This window comes from Myotis daubentonii, chromosome 18, assembly GCF_963259705.1.
Source record: "Myotis daubentonii chromosome 18, mMyoDau2.1, whole genome shotgun sequence".
In the NCBI taxonomy this organism is placed as follows: Eukaryota; Metazoa; Chordata; class Mammalia; order Chiroptera; family Vespertilionidae; genus Myotis; species Myotis daubentonii.
This window is the reverse complement of record NC_081857.1, coordinates 25434237-25456986: the sequence shown is the minus strand read 5'-3', so window position 1 is coordinate 25456986 and position 22750 is coordinate 25434237. Positions and strand designations below refer to the sequence as shown.

General features: G+C 41.6%; 1 protein-coding gene, 2 long non-coding RNA genes and 10 other non-coding genes across 14 annotated transcripts in view; 1 reads left to right on the top strand and 12 right to left on the bottom strand.

The window, feature by feature from the left end:
- Positions 1 to 2443: 2443 nt before the first annotated feature.
- On the bottom strand, positions 2444 to 7475 carry LOC132220947 (uncharacterized). Its single transcript, XR_009449895.1, has 9 exons — positions 7262 to 7475; positions 7114 to 7160; positions 6790 to 6830; positions 6618 to 6647; positions 6381 to 6432; positions 5709 to 5736; positions 5484 to 5526; positions 3335 to 5301; positions 2444 to 3131 (listed from the first exon to the last, which is right to left on the bottom strand). It is a non-coding gene; the product is annotated as an uncharacterized LOC132220947 (long non-coding RNA).
- LOC132221425 (small nucleolar RNA SNORD81) lies at positions 5371 to 5447 on the bottom strand. The gene has a single exon (XR_009449977.1). It is a non-coding gene; the product is annotated as a small nucleolar RNA SNORD81 (small nucleolar RNA).
- Positions 5591 to 5668, bottom strand: LOC132221432 (small nucleolar RNA SNORD47). The gene has a single exon (XR_009449982.1). It is a non-coding gene; the product is annotated as a small nucleolar RNA SNORD47 (small nucleolar RNA).
- LOC132221436 (small nucleolar RNA snR60/Z15/Z230/Z193/J17) lies at positions 6249 to 6328 on the bottom strand. Its single transcript, XR_009449986.1, has one exon. It is a non-coding gene; the product is annotated as a small nucleolar RNA snR60/Z15/Z230/Z193/J17 (small nucleolar RNA).
- LOC132221426 (small nucleolar RNA SNORD79) lies at positions 6496 to 6578 on the bottom strand. The gene has a single exon (XR_009449978.1). It is a non-coding gene; the product is annotated as a small nucleolar RNA SNORD79 (small nucleolar RNA).
- Positions 6906 to 6970, bottom strand: LOC132221459 (small nucleolar RNA SNORD78). Its single transcript, XR_009450001.1, has one exon. It is a non-coding gene; the product is annotated as a small nucleolar RNA SNORD78 (small nucleolar RNA).
- Positions 7233 to 7293, bottom strand: LOC132221435 (small nucleolar RNA SNORD44). Its single transcript, XR_009449985.1, has one exon. It is a non-coding gene; the product is annotated as a small nucleolar RNA SNORD44 (small nucleolar RNA).
- A 19-nt stretch (positions 7476 to 7494) lies between the features above and the next one.
- Positions 7495 to 22750, bottom strand: part of LOC132220948 (uncharacterized) — a 34300-nt gene continuing 19044 nt past the window's right edge. The window contains exons 2-5 of the long non-coding RNA XR_009449896.1: positions 8282 to 8324; positions 8054 to 8086; positions 7807 to 7848; positions 7495 to 7513 (exon numbers count right to left, since the gene is read on the bottom strand). This is a non-coding gene — a long non-coding RNA (uncharacterized LOC132220948). The remainder of the gene's footprint in view (positions 7514 to 7806; positions 7849 to 8053; positions 8087 to 8281; positions 8325 to 22750) is intronic.
- LOC132221458 (small nucleolar RNA SNORD77) lies at positions 7583 to 7650 on the bottom strand. Its single transcript, XR_009450000.1, has one exon. It is a non-coding gene; the product is annotated as a small nucleolar RNA SNORD77 (small nucleolar RNA).
- Positions 7915 to 7996, bottom strand: LOC132221424 (small nucleolar RNA SNORD24). Its single transcript, XR_009449976.1, has one exon. It is a non-coding gene; the product is annotated as a small nucleolar RNA SNORD24 (small nucleolar RNA).
- Positions 8161 to 8222, bottom strand: LOC132221462 (small nucleolar RNA SNORD75). Its single transcript, XR_009450004.1, has one exon. It is a non-coding gene; the product is annotated as a small nucleolar RNA SNORD75 (small nucleolar RNA).
- On the bottom strand, positions 8568 to 8647 carry LOC132221433 (small nucleolar RNA SNORD74). Its single transcript, XR_009449983.1, has one exon. It is a non-coding gene; the product is annotated as a small nucleolar RNA SNORD74 (small nucleolar RNA).
- On the top strand, positions 9199 to 20366 carry ZBTB37 (zinc finger and BTB domain containing 37). 2 transcript variants are annotated; one of them, XM_059674703.1, is made up of 5 exons: positions 9199 to 9306; positions 9838 to 10033; positions 11360 to 12316; positions 14516 to 14615; positions 16798 to 20366. In XM_059674703.1, the coding sequence occupies exons 3-5, from the start codon at positions 11394 to 11396 to the stop codon at positions 17284 to 17286; spliced, it is 1512 nt and encodes a 503-aa protein (XP_059530686.1). In that variant the 5' UTR covers positions 9199 to 9306; positions 9838 to 10033; positions 11360 to 11393; the 3' UTR covers positions 17287 to 20366. The 2 variants fall into 2 exon arrangements, with proteins under 2 accessions (XP_059530686.1, XP_059530685.1); XM_059674702.1 differs by having other exon boundaries at positions 9214 to 10033.

The window sequence follows — 22750 nt, the reverse complement described above, 5'->3', positions numbered from 1 at the left end:
TCCTCACTTTTGCCTTGGCATTCTTTTGATTTATAACGTATGAACACAAATTATCAGCCTATATCCCTGTCTGTTTTTCTCAAGTGTTCTAAGCAATGCGATACTATGACCTATTCCAGGTCTCATTTCGGCTTCTCAGTGAGCTGGGAAGAACATATATGCTCTTCCCAACTGCAGAAAGCTGTTCCCCTGAAGTTTGTCCTTAACCCAGTCTCTCCTCATCTGTGGGCCCTGCGGCCAGAAAATCCTTGTTGGCAGGGCTCTCATGGTAAGAAAGGATGTCCAACTCTGCCTGCTCTTTCTCAGTGGAGAGAACTTCTTGAGATGCCCTTTATTGGGTAGGAAAATGCAATTTTACATCTACTTATCCCACATGCATGTTACCTAATTTTTAATATAATAAAGTCACTAGTCACTGTTTAGAGCTTCATTCTAACCAAAATATTGTCTCTATGCTGGAGTTTCAGAAAACACCCCAAGTCTGAGGATGTTTTCTGGGCTACAAATACAAAAAGCCCCAGGTCCCCAGACGTCAAGAAGTCCTGTATTGGCATCTCAGAGAGCTAGTCACTGGGGCATCACTCAGCTTTTCTTTTTTTTTTTTTTTTAAATATATTCCATTGATTTTTTACAGAGAGGAAGGGAGAGAGATAGAGTTAGAAACATCGATGAGAGAGAAACATCGATCAGCCGCCTCCTGCACATCTCCTATTGGGGATGTGCCCGCAACCCAGGTACATGCCCTTGACCGGAATCGAACCTGGGACCTTTCAGTCCGCAGGCCGACGCTCTATTCACTGAGCCAAACCGGTTTCGGCCACTCAGCTTTTCTTTAGTTCTGCCTCTCAGAAGAAAAAAAATGCTTATCCGAAATGCAAAGAAATGTCACTACTTTAGATCTTAATCATTGAAGTGACATTTTAAACATTTTCTCAAAAATTAAGGAAATATTAAGTTTGGAAACAACACAAACAGGACTTTGCAAACCAAACTAATTGTAAATTGGAAGCCAAATTTATTTCAAATCCAATCCCTAACCTCCTACCCAATTTAGATTTATTCTATGTTGCAAATTTTAAAAACAAGGTAAACAACTGTTGGGGAAGGTCAGATGATGCCACTCCTGCTCAAAACCCTTCGATAAGTGGTTTCCTATCTCAGAGGAAAGCCAGTCTTTATATGCGCACCAAAGCCCTGAGAGCCTCTTACCACCTGACCACACTCTGCTCCACTCACTGGCATCCTTGCTTTTCCTGTTCCAGGCATGAGCCCAGCGCAGGCCTTTGCCCTAGCTGCCCCGAGCAACTCTCCTCCAGATGTTATTTGCTTTGTTCACTCCCTAATCCTGTCTGCTTAAGTGCTCCTCAGTGAAGACTTCCTGGACAACCACACTCAAAAGGATGAGCCCATTCCCCACCAGCACCCTCTGCCCCTTTCCCTGCTTTTCCCCTGTCGCATTAATCACATTTTAGTTTGCCACACTAGAATGTAAGCTCCAAGAGGGCAGATTTGCCCTGACTGGTTTGGCTCAGTGGATAGAGCGTCGGCCTGCGGACTCAAGGGTCCCAGGTTCGATTCCAGTCAAGGGCATGTACCTTGGTTGCGGGCACTTCCTCAGTCGGGGGTGTGCAGGAGGCAGCTGATCAATGTTTCTCTCTCATCAATGTTTCTAGCTCTCTATCCCGCTCCCTTCCTCTCTGTAAAAAATCAATAAAATATATTAAAAAAAAAAAATAACGCAGCGTTGTGAGAGGTCCAGGCCTCCTGCTTCCTTACTCTTTAAAAAAAAAAAAAAAAGAGGGCAGATTTATTTTCATGTTGTCTCTGCAATTACCTATTCCCAGCACCTAAAACACCGCCTGGTTAGATATTCAGTAAACACGTCGGATCAAATGATTAAATGAGTAACTAATACATGCGGACCTCTGGGCTGAGCTGAGGGGGCATGAAAATGAGTAAATCATGGTTTTCCTAGAGCAGGTGTTCCCAACGTGGGGCACACATCCCACAGGGGGGCAAATCTGATGATTAAGGAGGGCAATTTGAGAACGAGTTAACAGTGAGTTTTTTCATTTCTTATTGTCAAGGGCCTCATATACAATATATAAATATATATCATGACATACTTATGCATTTCAGTTCTTATGTTTTGAAACTTTGCTACTTTTTCCTATCACTTCATATTTTTTTCAACAATTTGTGATTTTTTCCTCAGTACTTCAACTAGCCTTTCGTTTTCTTTTCTTTCATGGATGCCATGTTCTTTGGAAGCTTGTTTAGACCAAGTTAATGGCCTTTAAGGCTTCCTCCATGTGAACAGCTCACTTTTTGAATATGGATTATATGGGGGGGGGGGGCAGATCAGGATTTAAGAGATGCTTAGGTGGGGAATGGCCAAAAATAAGGTTGGGAACCAGTCCTAGAGGTTTTAGTAAAGGAGATAAACAGATCATATTGATATGATTCAGTCAACTGTGAGGTCATGCAGAGAAGGACCAGCCTTACCAATAGGGAAGGCCTTACAGCAGACCCCTCAAATGCTGGCAGCTTGTTGCTATGCTGGCTTCTTAGCCTTGACCTTTCAATGCCTGGGGTAAACCAGAGTCTCAGCTTTCTCATTTGTACAGCACAGTACACCACTTCCTCTAGCTTTTTGTCTGGAATAAACATAATTTACCATTTAAGCCCCGAGATGTTAAGGAGCTTGAGAATTCCTTTAATAAGATTTCCTTAAAAGCTGTGATAAGTTTTTAAGAACAAACCACTGGTTTTGAATTATGGAACCCAGCCTTTCAGCCTGAATTTAACTACATGAGACATTTTTTTTTGGCAGGGTATGCAGTGAAACATACTCAAATTCCCCATGGTTGGCTGTGATGGGGTTGAGGTCAGGGTCAATGTGATCTTTTCCTCAAATTACAAGATATCCATTAGTAAATGGGTGTAACTTTTTCAGGGGCCCAAATCAATGATATTGGAAGTATAAAACTGGGAACCAGGGATTCATACTAGTTACCAGTGCTGTAATAGCACCTCCCACACCTCCCCATGATGTGACAGGTTAGTTACATGTTTCTGGAATGAGGGCACATAATAGTCCAACTTCCCACTGGTGTTCACCAAAGGTCACACTTTTTTTAATATATTTTATTGAGTTTTTAGAGAGAAGGGAGAGGGATAGAGAGCTAGAAACATCGATCAGCTGCCTCCTGCACGCCCCCTACTGGGGATGTGCCCGCAACCAAGGTACATGCCCTTGACCGGAATCGAACCCTTCAGTCCATAGGCTGACACTCTATCCACTGAGCCAAACCAGTTCGGCCAAAGGTCACACTTTTTAAACCAACCTAGTCCCACTTTTGGATACAAGGTTTGTCTCCCCAACTTTCCCTTTGAGTACACCACTGGGACTTTCAAACCAAAACTAGTCTTTCCTGCCTAGTCTTTCTAGTGGGGTTTTGGCCCTTTCCCACACCGGGAGATCCTTCAGTGCCTTCTGTTCACTACAAACATGTTGCCGTATATTGACTGTTACCCTTGTGGCCTGTTAACTTGATTCTCTATCTGTAAAAAATGAAGACAATTCCTAATCTGCTGTCATCAAAAGGATGAAAACAATATAGTAATTGTTCAAGTTATTTTTCTCATATACTTGAGACTCAATGCTTCATTAAGCACTCTGTGGGCTATCTTAAACAGCATATAGTTCATTGTCCAAAAAAGTCGTTTCTTTCATCACCCAAGCTTATTAACATGACAGGACTAATGGTTGTAGTTCATATACTTCAAGTTCACTGCTTCAATTAACCAACCACTCTGTGGGCAATCTTCCCCCAGCCAGTTGACTAACTGCAGCCATCCAGGCCATGGACCTTCTTCATGCTGGATTTTGCTTTAGCTCAGACTTATTCCCCATTTCGAGACCAGGGTATTTTATCGTCAGCCTTTTGGCACTCAAGTCACTAAAACTTCTCAAAGACTTCATCTGATCACTCTTCATTCAATAAATATAACCACCTACTGATAAAAGCTTGGGAAATACTGCAATACAACAGACCAAATCCCTCTCATGGAGTAACATCTTATTAGGTGAAAACATGCACAAGTGCATAATTTAAGAGGTAGTGCTGGTGTGGATGGTCCATTTTCAGGATGTCTCAGGGCCTTGTGGCAGGACATTTGAGTAGGAACCAGGAACGGAAATGAATATGAATATTTAAATTTTCCTGCAGAACAAGCATTAAGCCTAAAGCAGCGGTTCTCAACCTGTAGGTCGCGACCCCTTTGGGGGTCAAATGACCCTTTTACAGGGGTCACCTAAGACCATTGGAAAACATATAATTACATATTGTTTTTGTGATTTATCACTATGCTTTAATTATGTTCAATTTGTAGCAATGAAATCGGGGGTCCCCACAACATGAGGAACTGTATTAAAGGGTCACGGCATTAGGAAGGTTGAGAACCACTGGTCCAAAGGAACTTCAAAGTAGGGGTCTAAATGCAGCTAGCGCTAACTTGAAATATTTCCTCATACCCTGGAAGTGTTAGAACTCAAAACAGCGCCTACTTGGAGAAAATGTGAAATCACAGCTCAAAAGTGAGCTGGAATTTGATTGGCAGGTATTGACTAGGATTTTCAAAGCTGCAAGAAGCCAGTTAATGGTTTCTTAGAGAAATTCACTGGCAACCCACTGGATAACTAATATTCTCACTTGCCCTAATGTATGCTTCCAACATTTTATTTGCAAAAATTAATTGATCTTCTAAAGATAAAGGACATTGCTATAACCACAGTGCCAACCTCAAAATTTTTCAACACCCCCCCTTGTTCTTTCTAGGCTCTTTCCTGTTGAGGGATTCATCCCTGAGACAGCCAGTCAGGGGGACTCTCATCAATTTTAGCCAGAGACCAAGCACCAAGGTGTTTACAGCCAATGGAGGTTTCTAGCTTCAGCACTCTCTACATTAAGATCACCTGCTTTTCTTTGCAATTTTATCTGTGTAAGCTCATGTTTCAATGGCTCACCTGCCCATTTTGGGCAGTAAGGGGAACACTGAAGGTCTATAGTTTATTTCTCAGCATAAACTGCACTTTCAAAGACGAAGACATCCTATGAATCTATGAAGTACACATGAAAAGGTGAGTTGGCAGTATGCTGCCATGGGGTCTTACTCACAAAAATGTCCTATTTTCCTTCATCCCATTAAGATGAAATAAGCAGACTTGATCAGATGGTTTATAAAAATTTATTAAAATTCAAAGTTGATCTTCTATCCCATGAGTATCCATCCAGCTGCCTGCAATAAAATAGCCACTTTTAGTCAATTTCCATACTTCAATTCTAATGGTATTTGAAGTACAGTATACAGAATATCAGATCTTCTTTCATCATCAAGTAATCAGTGAGAGAGTTCAAGTTAGGTTGAGATCATCATGTATTCTGGAATAAAACCACAGGACTGATATTTACAAGACTTACCTCTCAAAGGTCAGCCAGTTGCCATGACCGCTACCATAAATGCCTGAAAGCAAAGAATGCACATTAATCATGGTAAAAAGAACTTGTGTGATGTTTGTCAGTAACGTAACCTCAGAATAAAAATGGAACGGTTTTATGAGTGATATCATCCTATTTCATTTGGCAGAATCACTACATCACTGGTTACATTCTAACTTATCATACATAACAAGTATCATATATTACCTGGAAATCTCCACGGTTTCAGGTCTGCCTGTCTGAAGACTGAAAAAAAAGGAAATTAGAAATATACCCTACCAACATTTTTAACTTCTGGAAAAAACATTTAGGTCAGTGAGCACCTTCTGTATAGCTCAATGGTGAATGTTCCACCACGAATGAACCCTAATGTGAACTATGGACTTTGGGTGGCAATTGTGTGTACTTGTGTTAAGTCCGTAAGCTTAACAAAAGGCTAATTCTGGTGGCTGGATGTTGATCATGAGGTGTGCAATTACAAGGTATATGGGAACTGTACTTCAGTTTTGCTGTGAATCTCAGTACAAAATTAAATTTAATGAATTAAAATATGACAGCTAAATAATTCAGGTATCATCTACAGATTTATATGCCATAAAAATTTGTTCACCAAGTGTTATTAACCTGCACTTCTCCAAATGTGTTATTAATCCTCCATTACCGCATAGAATGTTTGGTGTAGCACGTTCCCAGAATGTTTTGTGGGAACATGGCCAATTCCCTTTTTGAGGTTATGATTGTTGTAGCCAGATACATCAGATAGGAGCGAAAGACAATATTGCTCATCACTATTAGTCTGCTGAACTATGTTATCATCATTGTATCGGCTTTAAACCACTAAAAATAGAAAGAAACCAAAATCGAAACTACCATACATACCTCTGCTAAAACTCTTTACTCCTGGACTTGTAGCCAACCCAACTTCTCACACCTGCAGAAGTATTTTCAAATTTAGTAACAGGCAATAATAGCAAAATTTATATAATGTTCCAGGTACTGTTTCAGTTATAAAATAAAATCTTCATTCTTTTTCAGAGAGATTCCCATCTGTTTTTTTTTAAATCATCACTAACAGCACCTTACTTAGTAACTATTTGAGATTAATAAAATGCATACCTTTATTTTAAATGTCTCCAAAACCTGCATCTGAAAAAAAGTATTTATTTAGACTATATTTCCCAAATCAATGTCTTTGCACACCAGAAAACACTGTCAGCAATCACTAAGACAAGCATATTTTAGCAATACAAATCTGTACCAGAAGCCAAAATCTGTTCTCATGTCTTACCCCAAGCACGCCATCCATTGATAAAAATGTGTATCCAACAGCTAGAAGGGAAATAGAACATTTTTATTAATGTTAAATATCATTAAATTCTTTGCTTATTGTTATATGTCACAGGGTTCTTCAGTGTTAGATTTGTCTACATGCTAATTTCAGGTCAGACATTTGATCAACATCATTACAAAAACCCCGTTCAAAGCATGCGCAACATGCACTCAACTAATCAAACACACAACATAAGCATTAGGAGCTTGGTAGTTATGCAGTGTATTTTATCACATTCTCAGTTTTGAGTCAATTAGAATTTTTTTTACAATTAATACTTACAAGAAGTAAATCAAGCCAGTCCAGACATGTCAAGAGACTAAGTCCACCTAAGAAAAAAAAGAGTGGTTTTCCAATAGCCGAAGATGAATTTTCTCCTTACCCATCTAAAAAATGCCTGAAATCAGATAGAGCTAATTAAGACCTTCACATTCAGTCAGTATTTGCTTATCATCATACAGGCTTTTACATATCCAGACATCTTAGTAATGGTGACAGGACAAGGACCGGATATTTAATACACGCACACCTTTCAAGCACTTCCTGATGAATGCTTCCTGTGCATTAGAAGGAAACCCTCAGAAGCCACTGGTGGCATTGTTGTCCTTGTCCAGTTACCAACGTGAAGTTATAATTATAATTTTACTTACCATTTCAACTTCCAGTTAGTCCTTTTTAGTGTCTACACAAAAGGAAAAGCAAATTAGTAGTGGCACTTTGCTTATGCTATTACCAGCAAAGGTTTTATAGCAGATACATCAGACAAGTGGTACATCTCTTCAGAATTCAATCTGCTGAACTATGCAAGCATCACAGTATCCGTTTCTTTAGGTGTCCCCCAACATTAAATATTAGTGCAGGCGTTCACGTTTGAAAACGGGAGGAAAGCCCTGAGGATCAGCACCAATTTGGCAATGTGTGATCCCTTAGAAAAGTCATGGGTAAATAAAGATTGATATATAAAAACGTTCTCACCTGTCTGCCCATGGCAAGAGAGTGATGCTTGTACCTTAAGACCTGAGAAGGAAGAGTTTCAGGTCAACTTTGGTGCAATCTTTATTTTCTCTAAATCACCGTTTTGTGTGCCTCAGTTAGGATAATGGTGGTAATACTTCTCGTCATTCTTACAGTCGAGAGTAGCAAATAAAATGTCATCATTGTAGCACATGGAGTGAACCTTTAACCTAACTTCCCTGCCCGAAAAATCTCTCGGTTCACTTACCCCAGCAGCGGTTCTCATTCCTTTGGCATAGAACTAGAAAACAGACAAAGAAATCCCAATGAAGCATACTACACAGCCACGTTAAACATTCATGTCACGAATACTGAAGCCTCAGAATAGGATTTGTCAGAAATTCTTTCTGTCCACTACTCTTAAACCATCACAGGCTTAACAAAGACCACATTTAGGCAAATTTCATCCTTCCCACCGTATTTACCCGATTCTTACCTGTCCATCAGATGTCACGTTGCACTCGTGCCGAGCATTATTCCTAGGGAAAACATTAGTTTTTGTTCACTTTGTTCTAAATTATGCAAGTGGTTTACATCACCCACAATTTCAGTGCACTAGACGTATTACAACGAGAGCACTATACAGCTAAGTTTAAGAACCACTGACGGCAATAATGCTGCAATGCGGAATGCAGCCATTCAGAGAACCACGTGGGCTACCCCAATACCCGCCTCCCTGGAGGAAGTGGCTCAGGCCGAGGTTATTTACGGTGACTCGGCATGCGCCGCCATCAGAGCTGTTGGCATTCATCAACAGTCTCAGATGTCCCTACCAACATAAGCTTCATCAGAGGCAGGGCACGCGAGCCGAGGTATTTCCGCAGTTGGGCCCTACAACCGAGTGTTGAGTTTACGTCGTGCCCGCACCCAACACGCAATCCTCTACAATCCTCATCCTGTGGTTCCTGCAAAGGCTTGCAACTAGCCCATAAAAGTCAGCGCGTTTAGGGCGACTTTAGTTGCCATGACCTGGAGGCCTTGAGCCAAGAACCCACTTAGCATGAGCGAAGAACATACACACGTACCAGTAGGTGACTTCCATCCTCGAAAGACCGAGATGGCGTCCAGGCGCCTGTATATAAGGATGTCGTTCCATGACGTCATGACGCACTTTCCCCGCCTGCGTCGGCTCTAGCTCCTCCCCCACTCCTCCCTTAGTCTCCTCCTCCAGCCACACCTTCGTCCCGGCCTCTCTGCCCGCCCTTGGCCCACCCCCTCGACTTGTGGGCGGGGTCACGATGGCCAGCGTGACGCTAAGCTCCCACCCTCCAAACCGACTGAGGAGGAAGACAGGAGCGGGGAGGGGGCGCGGGGACGGAAAGCGCTGGGGGAGGGGGAAAGGGGACGGTGGAAGGGTGAGTGATTTCCTTCCGGCACGTCGCCCGCGCCAGGGGAGGGGGCGGGGGTTTTCACTTCCGGGACGGTGTTCCGGCCCATTCCTGCCCATTTCCACCCCCGGAGGTAGGTGCTGCTCCTTGACTGGGCCGGGGCCCGCACGCCCGTCCCGCTGCCCTGCCCTGGGGCCGCCCCGCCCGATCTCTCCCGCCTGCCTGCTCCTGGGGCGCTCAGCCACTTCCCTCCACTCCCACCCTAAGGCACCCGAGACCTGCCACCCCCTTGGCCCCGGGCCGGGCTGGGCTGCCGGACCCGCCCCCTCGCCGAGTCCCTCCCTCAGGACCCCGGGATGGGCGGCCCCCTCCCCCACCCCCACCCGCCACACCCAGACACACACACCCACCGCTGAGCAGCTCCCCGCCCGCCCACACCTACCGCCTGGACCGGGTCCCGGGGCGCCGCCCCCTTCCCGCTCTGTACCCCGCACCTGATGGCCCGCTCCCAGGCCGCGCGCCCGGCTCCCCCCGCTGCCCCTGCTCCTCGGTGACATTGCGCGGCTCAGTCAGTGCCCCGCTCCCCGCGCTTCCTCACCCCGACGGAAGCCACTCAAGGACCGGAGTGGCCCACCGGACGGCGTTCCCGATTCTCCTCTTACAGCTCCCACTCCTCCAGCGCCGGCGGTAGTGCAAGACCTTGCTGCAGGGGCCTCCTCCACTGGGGCATTGCCGGGAAGAGCAAACAAAAAGGCGCTGGTGTAGGCTCCAAAACACACACGTCTGAATTCAGGATGGCATCGACAGAGGCTCTTATTGGATTAAAAGTTGTCAAACAAACAAAAACGCTTTGGAAAAAGGTCAGATTGGCTACAGTTGGTTCTTGAAAACAGTGTATGCACTTCCCTGTTTAACTGACCGGTGTGTTGTGAATGCCGGGCAGTCCTGTGAGCTTGTCAGATAAATTCCTGAAGTTTCAGGTCTTCGCTAACTACGTAATGTCCTAACTTTACAGATAAATGGAAACACATTGGGCTCCACTTAGTGTCTTCCCAGTGGGGTTTATATAAAACTACTCCCAACCATGGAAAGCTGTTGGATGCGATTATAGGCTTAGTGTTTTTAAAACCTTTTAATGTAAAAATACTGGCCATACTTGGTAAATGCTCTATTTTTTTTTTTACCAGCTTTGGGGAACTAAATGTCAGAATCAAAGTACCATCCCCACCCTGAAATTTCCAGCTTTGAAATTAGATTATTTAGATAGGGGCAGGTATACCTACCTTTTCCTAATTCTGAGAGTGAACGTCAAGTCGCCTCATCTCAGTTGAGTCCTGTGGCACCTTTCCTAACCTAGACTTTGCCTCGAGTGCTAAGCCTCAACCCTTTTTGTGGGGTCTCCGGCGCATCCTTAAAAATAATGGCTTGCATTCCTGTGGGATAGTAGTGACTTTGTAAAATAATAAACTCACCCAAGTAGTAAAATATTAAGAAGAGGCATATCTAATCGACCTATCTGTGCATAATCACATTTATTCAAAAACTTATTTCCTCCAAGGAAAAGTTGTCATAGGATTTTATATTCAGTGCAAATACCTTATGATTAATGCTTAAAAAATAAAAAACTCACAACTGCTTTCCCCCTCTCTGTTCTGTTGAACTCTGTTTTGATGTTGCATAGCTTATTAGTAAGGAAAGTATGGGTATAGCTTGAATTTTTAGAAATCTAACAACCACTTTTGTGTGTGTGTGTTTTTAATATATTTGTATTGATTTCAGAGAGGGAGAGGGAGTGGGAGATAGAAATATCAATCATGAGAGAGAATCATTGATCGGCTGACTCCTGCACGCCCCCTACTGGGGATCAAGCCCACAACCCCACATGTGCCCTTGACCAGAATCAAACCCGGGACCCTTCAGTCCTCAGGCTTATGCTCTATCCACTGAGCCAAACCTGCTAGGGCTAACAATCACTTTTTTGGGGTTTAATGGTGTCTTGCTGTGAAACCTAGACTGAAAAAGCCTGTTGGTTTTTCTATTCCAGATCTAAACATAAGGCAGGTGTCTCTTTTTACTGGGAGATTTTGAAATTTTGCCAAATGATGTTTTTAAACACATTTGAACTGGAAAGCATGAGGGGCATACAATTCTAATTGTTCATGAGAATCCGGTTTCCTCTTTCGTAGGGTTGAATGCCTGCCTACACCCTCAGGCCCCACCATGGAGAAGGGTGGTAACATACAACTGGAGATCCCTGACTTCAGCAACTCCGTCCTGAGCCACCTAAACCAGCTGCGCATGCAGGGCCGGCTCTGCGATATCGTGGTCAACGTGCAAGGACAAGCTTTTCGGGCTCACAAAGTGGTACTGGCCGCCAGCTCTCCCTATTTCCGGGATCACATGTCCTTGAACGAGATGAGTACTGTCTCCATTTCGGTCATCAAGAACCCCACTGTTTTTGAACAGCTCCTTTCTTTCTGTTACACAGGGCGGATATGCCTGCAGCTGGCAGATATCATCAGCTACCTGACAGCTGCCAGTTTTCTGCAAATGCAGCATATTATAGACAAATGCACACAGATCCTAGAGGGCATTCATTTCAAAATTAATGTGGCTGAGGTCGAAGCAGAATTAAGTCAAACGAGGACAAAGCATCCAGAGAGACCTCCGGAGTCTCACAGGGTTACACCAACTCTAAACCGCTCCCTTAGCCCACGGCAAAATGCCCCAAAGGGAAGTCGGAGAGGTCAGGTTAGTGCTGTGCTGGACATCAGGGAGCTCAGTCCTCCCGAGGAGTCCACCAGCCCTCAGATCATTGAACAGAGTTCTGATGTAGAGAGCCGGGAGCCTATTCTTCGGATCAACCGAGCAGGACAGTGGTACGTAGAGACAGGAGTAGCAGACCGAGGGGCACGGAGTGATGATGACGTGAGGGTTCTTGGGGCAGTACACATCAAAACGGAAAATCTAGAGGAGTGGCTGGGGCCTGAGAATCAGCCCTCTGGAGAAGATGGGAGCAGTGCTGAGGAAGTCACAGCCATGGTGATTGACACCACGGGCCATGGTCCCATGGCACAGGAAAATTACACTTTAGGATCTTCAGGAGCCAAGGTGACTCGGCCAACAAGCAGTGAGATTGACAGGTAAGTTTTGTTTTGTTTGCCCATCTAACAGCTGTTGTACAGACATAACTAAAGCGAGCCCCCTGTGTGGTACGGAGAGCGTCTTCCTTCCTTGATGCTCTTAGCCGAAATAAGTTGATGTTGGGGAAAATGGAGGTGTGCCAAAAGACTTGCATTCTTATTTTTTTAAAGCAGGAAGCTCCTTGCCCTGGCCAGTGTGGCTCAGTTGGTTGAGCGTCATCCCATGCACCAAAGGTCACTGGTTTGATTCCGGTCAGGGCACATGCCTGGCTTACAGGCTCAATCCCCAGTAGGTGGTGTGCAGGAGGTAGCCAATTGATGTTTCTCTTTCATTGATGTTTCTCTCCCTCTCCCTTCCTCTCTCTCTAAACATCAATAAAAATATTTTTAAAAAATAAAAATAAAGCAGGAAGTTCCTAGTCCTGAAGAAATCAGTGTTACGAGAACTATGGTAAAATTAGACACTTCCATGAATCAGAATAGCATCCACAGCTACACTATATCAGTAATTAGCAAGGCTTTCTTGGAATTCCAGGTAGAGGGCTGGTCATCAGCTGGGAACCTGGCAGGTTTGCCCTTCTTCCTTATGTTATCACCCAGGTAGGTGGTCTCAGGGGAGTTTTACTTGCCTTTGTAGTGCTGTTTACTTTTCTTTGCTTCCCACCTATCAAGTTAGAAGGGGTATGGTACCAGCAGTAATTGTTCTTTTTAAATTAGTGTAATCACAATACAGTTATTCCAAAGAAAAGCTTTGGACATGGTTTTTATTCCTTTCTTCACTTGTCATTTGATGTCTTCCTTTTGTCTTTCATTGGTGACTGCTATCACAGGTCCAAGAGTCTGTTTTTTCACCAGTGCTACTAGGTCCCATGGCTCCCATTTCTCTTTCTAATGGTAATTAGAGCATTTCTTTTTGGTGGAGATAGCAATAGTTTTAATTTAAGTAAATTTAAAGATAGTTTCAGTTGAAAGTATTGTCCTGGCTGGTGTGGCTCTATTCTATTGGTTGGGCACTTCCCATGCACTGAGAGGTTGCAAGTTCAGTTCCTTGTCAGAGCATATGCTTGGGTTGTGGGCTTGATCCTCTGTAGAGGGCGTATAGGAGGCAGCCCATAGATGGTTCTCTCTCATCTTTCTCTCTCCCTCTCTGTCTTCCTCCCTCTCTCTAAAAATCAATTAAAAAAAACACATTTTTTTAAAAAGAAGAAAGTATTGCCCTGACTGGTTTGGCTCAGTGGATAGAGCGTCGGCCTGCAGACTCAAGGGTCCCAGGTTCGATTCCAGTCAAGGGCATGAACCTTGGTTGCTGGTACATCCCAGTGGGGCGTGTGCAGGAGGCAGCTGATCGATGTTTCTCTCTCATGGATGTTTCTAACTCTCTATCCCTCTCCCTGCCTCTCTATAAAAAAATAAATAAAATATACTTAAAAAATAAATAAAAAAAGAAAGAAAATATTATCAACTTAGATTGATCATATATGTTCTTTTTCCCCTTTTAAAAATAAATTAAAATTGACTGCATGGACAATGAAAATTTAAAAAGTTGTAACGGTTGGTTGATACCTGGTCTTGAGAGACATATGTGTTACAGATTTCTAAAGTATATACTGTATCCAGTTCAGGTAGTCTTGATTTGGCTATTTTCCTTTTTGTGTTCTTAACAGTTAAAATATTCTTGAACACAATACATATTGCCACACCCCCCCCCCATGTTAGTACTGTATCAGAAGTAATAGCTTAATGCAAAGACTGAATCTCCATGATCTACTATATCAAAAGTCTGAAATATATAACAAGTTATGTTAGGGCCTAAAGGAAGGAACAACCAAAAACCTAATCGTTACATAGAAGAAAAAATTATAAACCCAGTTTTAATTTATTCTTTTATGGTTCCCAATACTTACATAAGGATAGAACTTATATTTAGCTTTAGCTTCCCCAGGTCATATGGTCTATCTCATATGTAATTCTGTATTTCTTAAATTTACTACGGCAAACCTTTCTTAAAAAGAAAACAAAAAACCTTTCTTGTCTTATTTCAAATCAGATCCTATTATTGACTCCCTGAATTTCTTAGTCATCTGTTGTTCAGTTTGTTCCCCTTCTCTCAGCCATGGGATAAAGAGGATAAACATCAGCATTTTTTAAGTTCCTTGACACTGCTCTTCTGTTAGTCCCCCTTTGCTCCTCTTCCGACAGATTTAGCCCCTCCGGCAGTGTTGTCCCCTTGACGGAGAGACACAGAGCCCGAAGTGAGTCTCCTGGGAGAATGGATGAGCCTAAGCAGCCCAGCTCCCAGGTATGTAGTTGTGATGGCTGAAGCAATTGCCACTGTGTGTGAATCCGACAGGAAAGATGTAGGAGAGGGAACAGGGACCCTGTTAAAGAAATATTCTCCTTGATTACTTTTTTCTTTATTCCTGTTTGCAAGCATGCAGGAAATGCACTTTTGGAGTTCGCAGAGTTTGGGAAATAGAAAAGATGAGATTGTGGAACTCTTTTCTGAACCAGTCTTTAGTCCTGAGAGTAGAAATAAAAAAGTAACCCCTGAAAAGTACATGCAGGAAATGCAGGACCTGAGATGGAGAGCCTGATTCTGTACATGTGTGGTGGGTATAACACTACATAATTACTACTTTATGTAATAGAAAATATTTGTACACAGCTGCTTTTGCATTTTTATATGCTTACATCTTTTCATTTATTTTCTTCCTGAATCTTTTGTTAGACTAAAATGTTTTAGAGAAGATAGGAATTATGTCTTCTATTTTCTTTGCAATTCTCCTTAGCAAGTAGCATAAGTAGTTGGTTGATATTATTGTTTGTTTGTTTTTCCTCACAGGTCTCTAGCATTGAAGATTTATTTGTAAAAGGACAGTAGAACTCACCAAGTAGAACTTAATACGTTATAAACACTTTTGTCCTTTGAAAGAAAACACTGGTGGACTAAGATTGCATAGCTAATTTTTTTAGCTTCTGCATTATACTGGTAGTATCTTGTTTAGTTTTTACTTAAACATTGGACATTTAGTGTGTATATATTATAATAACAGCAGCAAGACATTGTTAGAAACTACATTTACTTGCATGTTACCATGCCAGTTTTTCAGTACCAGAAAAGGAATTGTAACTATTATAAGAATTTTTTTTAGTTTTAATAAGGTGTTAGAGAAAATATTAGGAGCTTGGAGGGAAAGCTTATTCTTAGTATTAGGGCCCTTTTTCTCTCATCTTTGAAAAGAACATGATGACTATGTGAAGGTAACTAGGATGCAAATAAATACGAGACAGACCTTATAACTTAATGGGGGCATAAGGCAGACTAACACATACACAAAACAGATATAGATGAGACTATATAGACCTCATTAACAGTGTTGTGGGAATAGAGTGCTTAAAAGGCAGTTACTGGAATCAATAACCACTTAAAGAAAGTGGTGAATTTAAGTGCAGTATTTAATGAAGTGGTTAGAAAGAGGTAACTTACTGCATATGTAGATATAATAGGGATAATAATTGGGAATTCTACAAGGATGTTTACCCAACTAAAGCAGAAGGTGCAGACTATAAAGAAATAGAAAATAGATAATATTGTTTGGAGATGATATTAAGAGATGAGTTAAGCCTAAACCGGTTTGACTCAGTGGATAGAGCATCGGCCTGCAGACTCAAGGGTCCCAGGTTCGATTCCGGTCAAGGGCATGTACTTTGGTTGCAGGCACATCCCCAGTGGGAGATGTGCAGGAGGCAGCTGATCAATGTTTCTCTCGCATCGATGTTTCTAACTCTCTATCTCTCTCCCTTCCTCTATTTAAAAAAAAAAAAAAAAGAGATGAGTAAGCTCTAACTGGTTTGGCTCAGTGGATAGAGTGTCGGCCTGCGGACTGAAAGGTCCCAGGTTCCATCCCGGTCAAGGGCATGTACCTTGGTTTCAGGCACATCCCCAGTAGGGGGTATGCAGGAGGCAGCTGATAGATGTTTCTCTCACATCGATGTTTCTAACTCTCTGTGCCTCTCCCTCTCTCTAAAAAATCAATAAAATATATTTTTTAAAAAAAGAGAGAGATGAGTTAATATGACATGTGTGAGAGTTTAGATGATGCAGGTAAATGAATATTTCCATCGAAGTACCCACCTGATTATCTAGATATAATTGTAGATTAGAATTCAAGAGGATGGTATGAGTGGGCCCAGATTCTTCTATTGCTGTACAATAGATCATTTACTGGGGGTTCCATAAAAAGCGTGCAGTTAGTCAGCCAGAAAGTAACTTGACTTCTTGTTCTGTTATGGTAATGGAATACAGTGTCCTCATTTTTTTTTTTAATTGTTATGTTAACAACTTTACTTGTGGGTAGTAATTTCCTATTTGGATCTCTAAAATCAGCATAAAGCTTAGTAACAGAGGTAAAAGTAGATTTGATTTATTTTACTATTCACAGTGTATGTTCTTTTGTGCTTATTTTCCTCACCTGGCACAGGTAGAAGAATCAGCAATGATGGGAGTAAGTGGCTATGTGGAGTATCTTCGAGAGCAAGAAGTATCTGAGCGGTGGTTCCGGTACAACCCCCGTCTCACCTGCATCTACTGTGCCAAATCTTTCAACCAGAAGGGGAGCCTGGACCGGCACATGCGCCTGCACATGGGGATCACACCGTTCGTCTGTCGTATGTGTGGCAAGAAGTACACCCGCAAAGATCAGCTGGAGTATCACATCCGCAAGCACACAGGCAACAAACCCTTTCACTGCCATGTTTGTGGCAAAAGTTTCCCCTTCCAGGCCATCTTGAATCAGCATTTTCGCAAAAACCACCCTGGCTGTATCCCCCTGGAGGGGCCTCATAGCATCTCCCCTGAAACAACTGTCACATCTCGAGGACAAGTCGAGGAAGAGTCACCTTCACAAGAAGATACAGTTGCTCCTGGGGAAATTGCCCAGGGCTCTGTGTCCACCACTGGGCCAGATTGAAACATCGAGGGGGAGGGGGCAGACCCTCTTCCCCATTGGACCGTAAGCAGCCAGCATCAGGGCCATGGGCTGGTACTTCGATTCACAAAATGCCACATCACTAGATCGGAAGATGCTCCCAAGATGTTGCCAAACTAGAGGATCAGCAACATACACAGAAGCACTAGAGGCTTTTCCCCCTCTCCTTCCCACCTCACACTTTGGAAATTATCAAGCAAATCAACTTTCTAATTCAGGGATCAACAGCCTTGGTTTGTTAACTTTATAAGAAAAAAATTTTTTTAACAAAACAGTGATAGATGCTCATTTATCTACCAGTCACATTTGAACATTGTCCTTTGGTCCATGTTATCCTGGTGGCTGTCACTCACCCAGATCTAAGAAACCCAGCAGGAGCCTTGGTCGTCGGAACCAGCCAACCATATGAGGAATTTCCTTTCTTCCTTTCTGCCAGAATGTGCAGCTTCAAATTTCAAGGGAAAAAAAAGAATCCTGGTGCTTCTTATTGTTTTGAAAGGTTAGACTTATCTTTGCCCTGACTAGGCATCTGCTGCGTGGTCATGTTTCCGGTAACAGCCATGGTGGAGGCAGTATCCGCTGAAGCACTTTAGGCAGCTGAAAGTGAAATGACAGCAGTGTTTGCAATAGGTACCACTAAGCTTGGGGGCTGGAGTGCTGGGTTGAGGTGAGGGGAGCAGAGAGAAGTTTGGGGTTTACAAACGTGGAACAGTACAGAGCCTACTGCAACTTACTGCTTGGTATTTGTAAACCACCGTGCTTGTATATCTTTGGATATTAGGAAATGGCTCTAGTCCGGATGAATTAACGTGTTAGGCTGACTACCAAAGTTTCCTCCACTTTCTTTGGCTCCTAGTTTCACATAACAGCAATAGTATACATCAGAAATGTCCCTTTCCAGTGAAATGAGCCTGGATTGTATTTTTAAATCCACAGGTCTCCCTATTTGATAACTTTTATATGAAGTTTTAAACACATTTTTTCTGCAGCATTCTAATTGAAGAAATTCAACACAATGGTTCTTATTGCAGCCACAATTCCATTTCCTCTTATATAAGTAATAGTTTATATTTTCAGTCCAATAGAAGAACCTCACTAAATCCATGTCTCATGTCTGCAAACCTAGTAATTCATAAGCCAACCATCAGCAAATTGCTGGTGACTCCAAGAGCTTTGCTTTTTAATATAGTACAGGGCATTTACCAGAAAACATCAGGCACAATCATGTTGCAATAAATTGATCAAGGCATCAGTTTTGATCAGGTTTGATTACTTGATCATTCCTAAGATTTTTTAAAACTTCAGGAGACCTTTTTGGTAATTCTGAGATTCTTACTCCAGCACTGAGAGTCAAGAGGAATTTACCAAGTGTGTAGAGCTTTAGATGCCCGATTTTGTATGCAGAGAATGAGGGTGGATTTTTAAGGGATGCAGGCAAGTAGATGCTTACAAGTTACAGTGCAAATAGAAAGGAGAAAAATCTCTAGCTTCTCTTAATGATCATTAAAATGTTAAGATTAGTATTTCAATGCATAGTGGTTTAAGAAATTGTCTTGGTGCAGAGGCATAGATAATTGTTAAAGGGATTTGGAAGAGGGCCTGGTCATGCCTGCACTGGTGAGCCATTTGTGAGTGTTAGTAGTGCGCTCCCTTCCTGAGAATGCTTTGTGATATGTGGAAAGGGGGACAGGAAAGGTGGCATTTCTTTGATGATAGGATGTTAAATGCAAAGGGTAATTCTTAAGCAATCTAAGAATTGTACATACACATACAGCTGCACTGTATCACTAGAGAATGGTTATTTTTTCTCTTTAGAAAAACAGAAATGTGTCTTTTAATAGGAATGTAATAATGCTATCATATGTTAAGAGCCTACCCTTAAACGTTGTTTTGGAGTGTATTTTATCTTTATAAGACATTGACCAGGACACCATGATAGGGTAAAAACTCTTGCCTAGGTTCATCTTAAGGACCGACTAGGCTCTGTGACCTACAAAAAGTAGAGTTGAAATGAGACTAAAATCTATTGGGAAACATTTCAACTGGTAATCAAGGCTTTCAATGGACAGATCTTGCCACAACTAAATAGGTGAAAAGTACAGAATATGCTGCTTTAGCTGGAGCTTTTAAGCCTACCAAAAAAATATTAAGTCAATCCTATGTTTGAGAAGTAGTATGCTGGAAAGTTATTGCTTTGCTAGTTTTCTTAGATTTTATGTGAGAAAATAGAGCTTTTTAAACTATTACCAAATTGTAAAGGTGAAGTGCAGTAATATCTGTAAAGAGAAACTTTGCGGCATTTGTCAGTACTCTATCCGGGGTTGGCAGCAAACACTTTGAATGCAGTAGAGACTGTCCAATAGACATGGAAATACTATGAGTGCTTGGTGGGTTCCTCACCTTTTCACTCATTTCTAATAGCTTTTGCTGTGTTAATACTGTGAATAGTGCCTCCAGGTCGTCTAGGACCTCGTCAGCACAATTGTCTTTGCTGGTTCTCTCCTTTTCACTGGTCTAGACTAGAGCCAAGGGGTTCGTGAAATTCAAGTTTCCGAAAGCAATTTTCCCATTTTAACTAGGAGAGATATTGTTATTCTGAATACTTATCCATATTCTTCTCCAGGTTCACTGTGACATTGCCCTAGTTCTTAGCTAACATCATGGGGGAGCATATGAGTTAGTAGTGTTCTGTCTACATCAATGAATCGCTATATTGTTGTGTGCACAGAGGATACCTCTCTTAACAGTGTACTAAATGACTTTAGCTAATGCTGAAAATTATTACCAAATCTTCACCTTGTGAAGGGAACTGCATTGGCAATGAGAGCTGAATCATCAAGTACTTCAATGCCGAGAAATAGCAAACACTGGGCCTGTTTTTATTCATTGAATGGCTCTTCATAGCAAAAGAGCTACCCAATATTCTCAGCAAACTAAGAGGTATAGCAATAGATTCATCTTCTTTCATTCTAAGGGGTACCTTTTATTCTCTCTGAACTCTGATACCAGTATAAAATGCAGCTTTGGCATGTGCAGTAACACTGTACTGAGGCAGAAAGGCTCTTTCTGACTTCGGCGCCGTGGCTTAGTTGGGTTAAAGCGCCTGTCTAGAAAGGCTCTTTCTAATGACCTGTTCTCTCTTTACTCAGAACCATATTTACCTCTGAACTGAGTTGAGTTTTATTTTATGTAACTTGCAAACTACCCCAGAGCCATTTCATTGTACCAGAGGGTTAAATCTAATTTTGAATATGTAAAATAACTTACTAAAGGATAAAGATCGAAAAAACGAAGGGAGATGGCAGTTAAGGGAAGTTTTCTTGCTATTTCGTTTTTTGGTGGTTTTGTTTTTTTGTGGGTTTTTTGTTTGTTTGTTTTTGGGTGTTTTTTTTCTTATGTTTCCAGTTCCCTCTACATCTGTGAAATGGGGTTTTCCAAAGATGGTTTAACATATAGAATTAAACCATTTTCCTCTGAACTTCATAGTTGAAATTTGACCTTGGCTGGAAAGTGGTCTAACCAAAGAAATAGTGAACTTCATCCTTAATAACTGAATAGTCTTTTATCAAGAAGTAACTTTTAAAAAGTGTTAGCTGTTACTTGACACTGATTTTGTTTCCTTTAACTGGTAAAAACTACATTTTGTTTGACTAGAAGATCTAATTTAAAGAAATGATAGCAATGGCTAATGGAAAGAAATTAAAGACAAAAGTCTTCTGAATCATAGTGGAAAGGCATTTAGTCAGGAAGGAGTTTGAATCCTGAAAGTTTTTTTCCTCTCAGAAACAATAGACATGGTTTTTTTTCTCTTCCTCACATGTCCTCCTTATCTGTGTACTTATTTGTTTAAGGAACAACAGATAAGTCTTCACTGAACTTAATCTTTGAAAGCGGGGCTCTTTACTTAGGCCTCATGGGGAAGTGCAAAATATTGAAGTATTTTGGTTCCTGCGATTTAGAAGGGAAGACAAGCAATTAAGTCAGATTAATCCCTAAATTTCAGAGGCTGTCCCTTTGTAAAGTATGTCCCTAGGACTATGAATTAGATCTGTGTTCAACAAACTGCAGCCCCCTGGTCAAAAGTGATAGTGGACTGTCCTCTTCATTTAAGTGTTGTTTATGGCTACTTTCTTCTACAATTCAAAGTTGAGACCAGATGGCCTGCAAAGCCTGAAAATACAGTATTTACTGTCTGACACCTGACAGAAGTTTACCAGCTCCAAATTAAATTTGAACGCATCACCCCCCAAATTTGTCAGTCCTGCCATTTTGCTATTACAAATTCATAAGTCTAAAAGGGTTTTAATTCGTATTGCTATATATGCATGTTTCCCAAAAGAGTTTGCCATCTTTTCCTAGTTCCTTTTCTCACAACCCTTCTTGTGCTCCTTAATGATCCCCATTGCTTTAAGAGCATTTAGAATAGTCCTTAGGATTTGACCTTGCCTTAAAGGTGCAGGTAGATTAAAGTTTAGGATGGTTGTTATAGATATAGCCAAGTAATTTTTAAAAACAATCCCCATGCATAATAATGTAAGGTTAAACGAATACCATGTTTACATAAAATACGGTAAAAAATTGTTTTTATAAGTAAGCTTTGCCATTCCTCTGAGTTAACTTGAACTACCTTGCATAATGATAGCAAGGGTGAATTTATTCCCACTAGTATTAAAATTGTATTTCTGTTAGGAAAAGTGGTTTGATTCTTATCCAAAGTACTGTTTTTCTAGATTAGAAACCTCTAACTTTTCCTGTATTATAAATCTTCATTCTAATTTCCTCAAGTAAACTTACTCTGTTCCTTGTGGAGTACTGAAAAGCCAAATCTTCCTTTTCCCTTTTTAATGAATGTTTTAAAGCATAATGAAACATCTGAAGATTGCTGATTCTTCCTAGACCTATCTTCCAATTTCTATTACTGTATGTAATTCTTCTGAATATATATTGGGCCATTATATATTTGTTTTGTGAATGTTCATTCTTCCAGTAGCTTATTTATGCTAGACGTGAAAAAATTGGAAATTTTAAAGAAATAGTAATAGAATTCTTTGCAAAAGGAGAATATAGTTGCCGAAACCGGTTTGGCTCAGTGGATAGAGCGTCGGCCTGCGGACTGAGAGGTCCCAGGTTCGATTCCGGTCAAGGGCATGTACCTGGGTTGTGGGCATATCCCCAGTAGGAGATGTGCAGGAGGCAGCTGATTGATGTTTCTCTCTCATCGATGTTTCTAACTCTCTATCTCTCTCCCTTCCTCTTTGTAAAAAATCAATAAAATATATATATTTTTTTTTAAAAAAAAGGAGAATATAGTTGTTCCCCATTTGAAAACAATACATGGTCCTCTGCATTAGATGCACTTGTCTGAATAAAGGGCTGTAGGCCACACAGGGGCAATCCAGTGAGTTTACCTCTCACCTTGTGGTTGTAGCTCCATAACACATGTGAA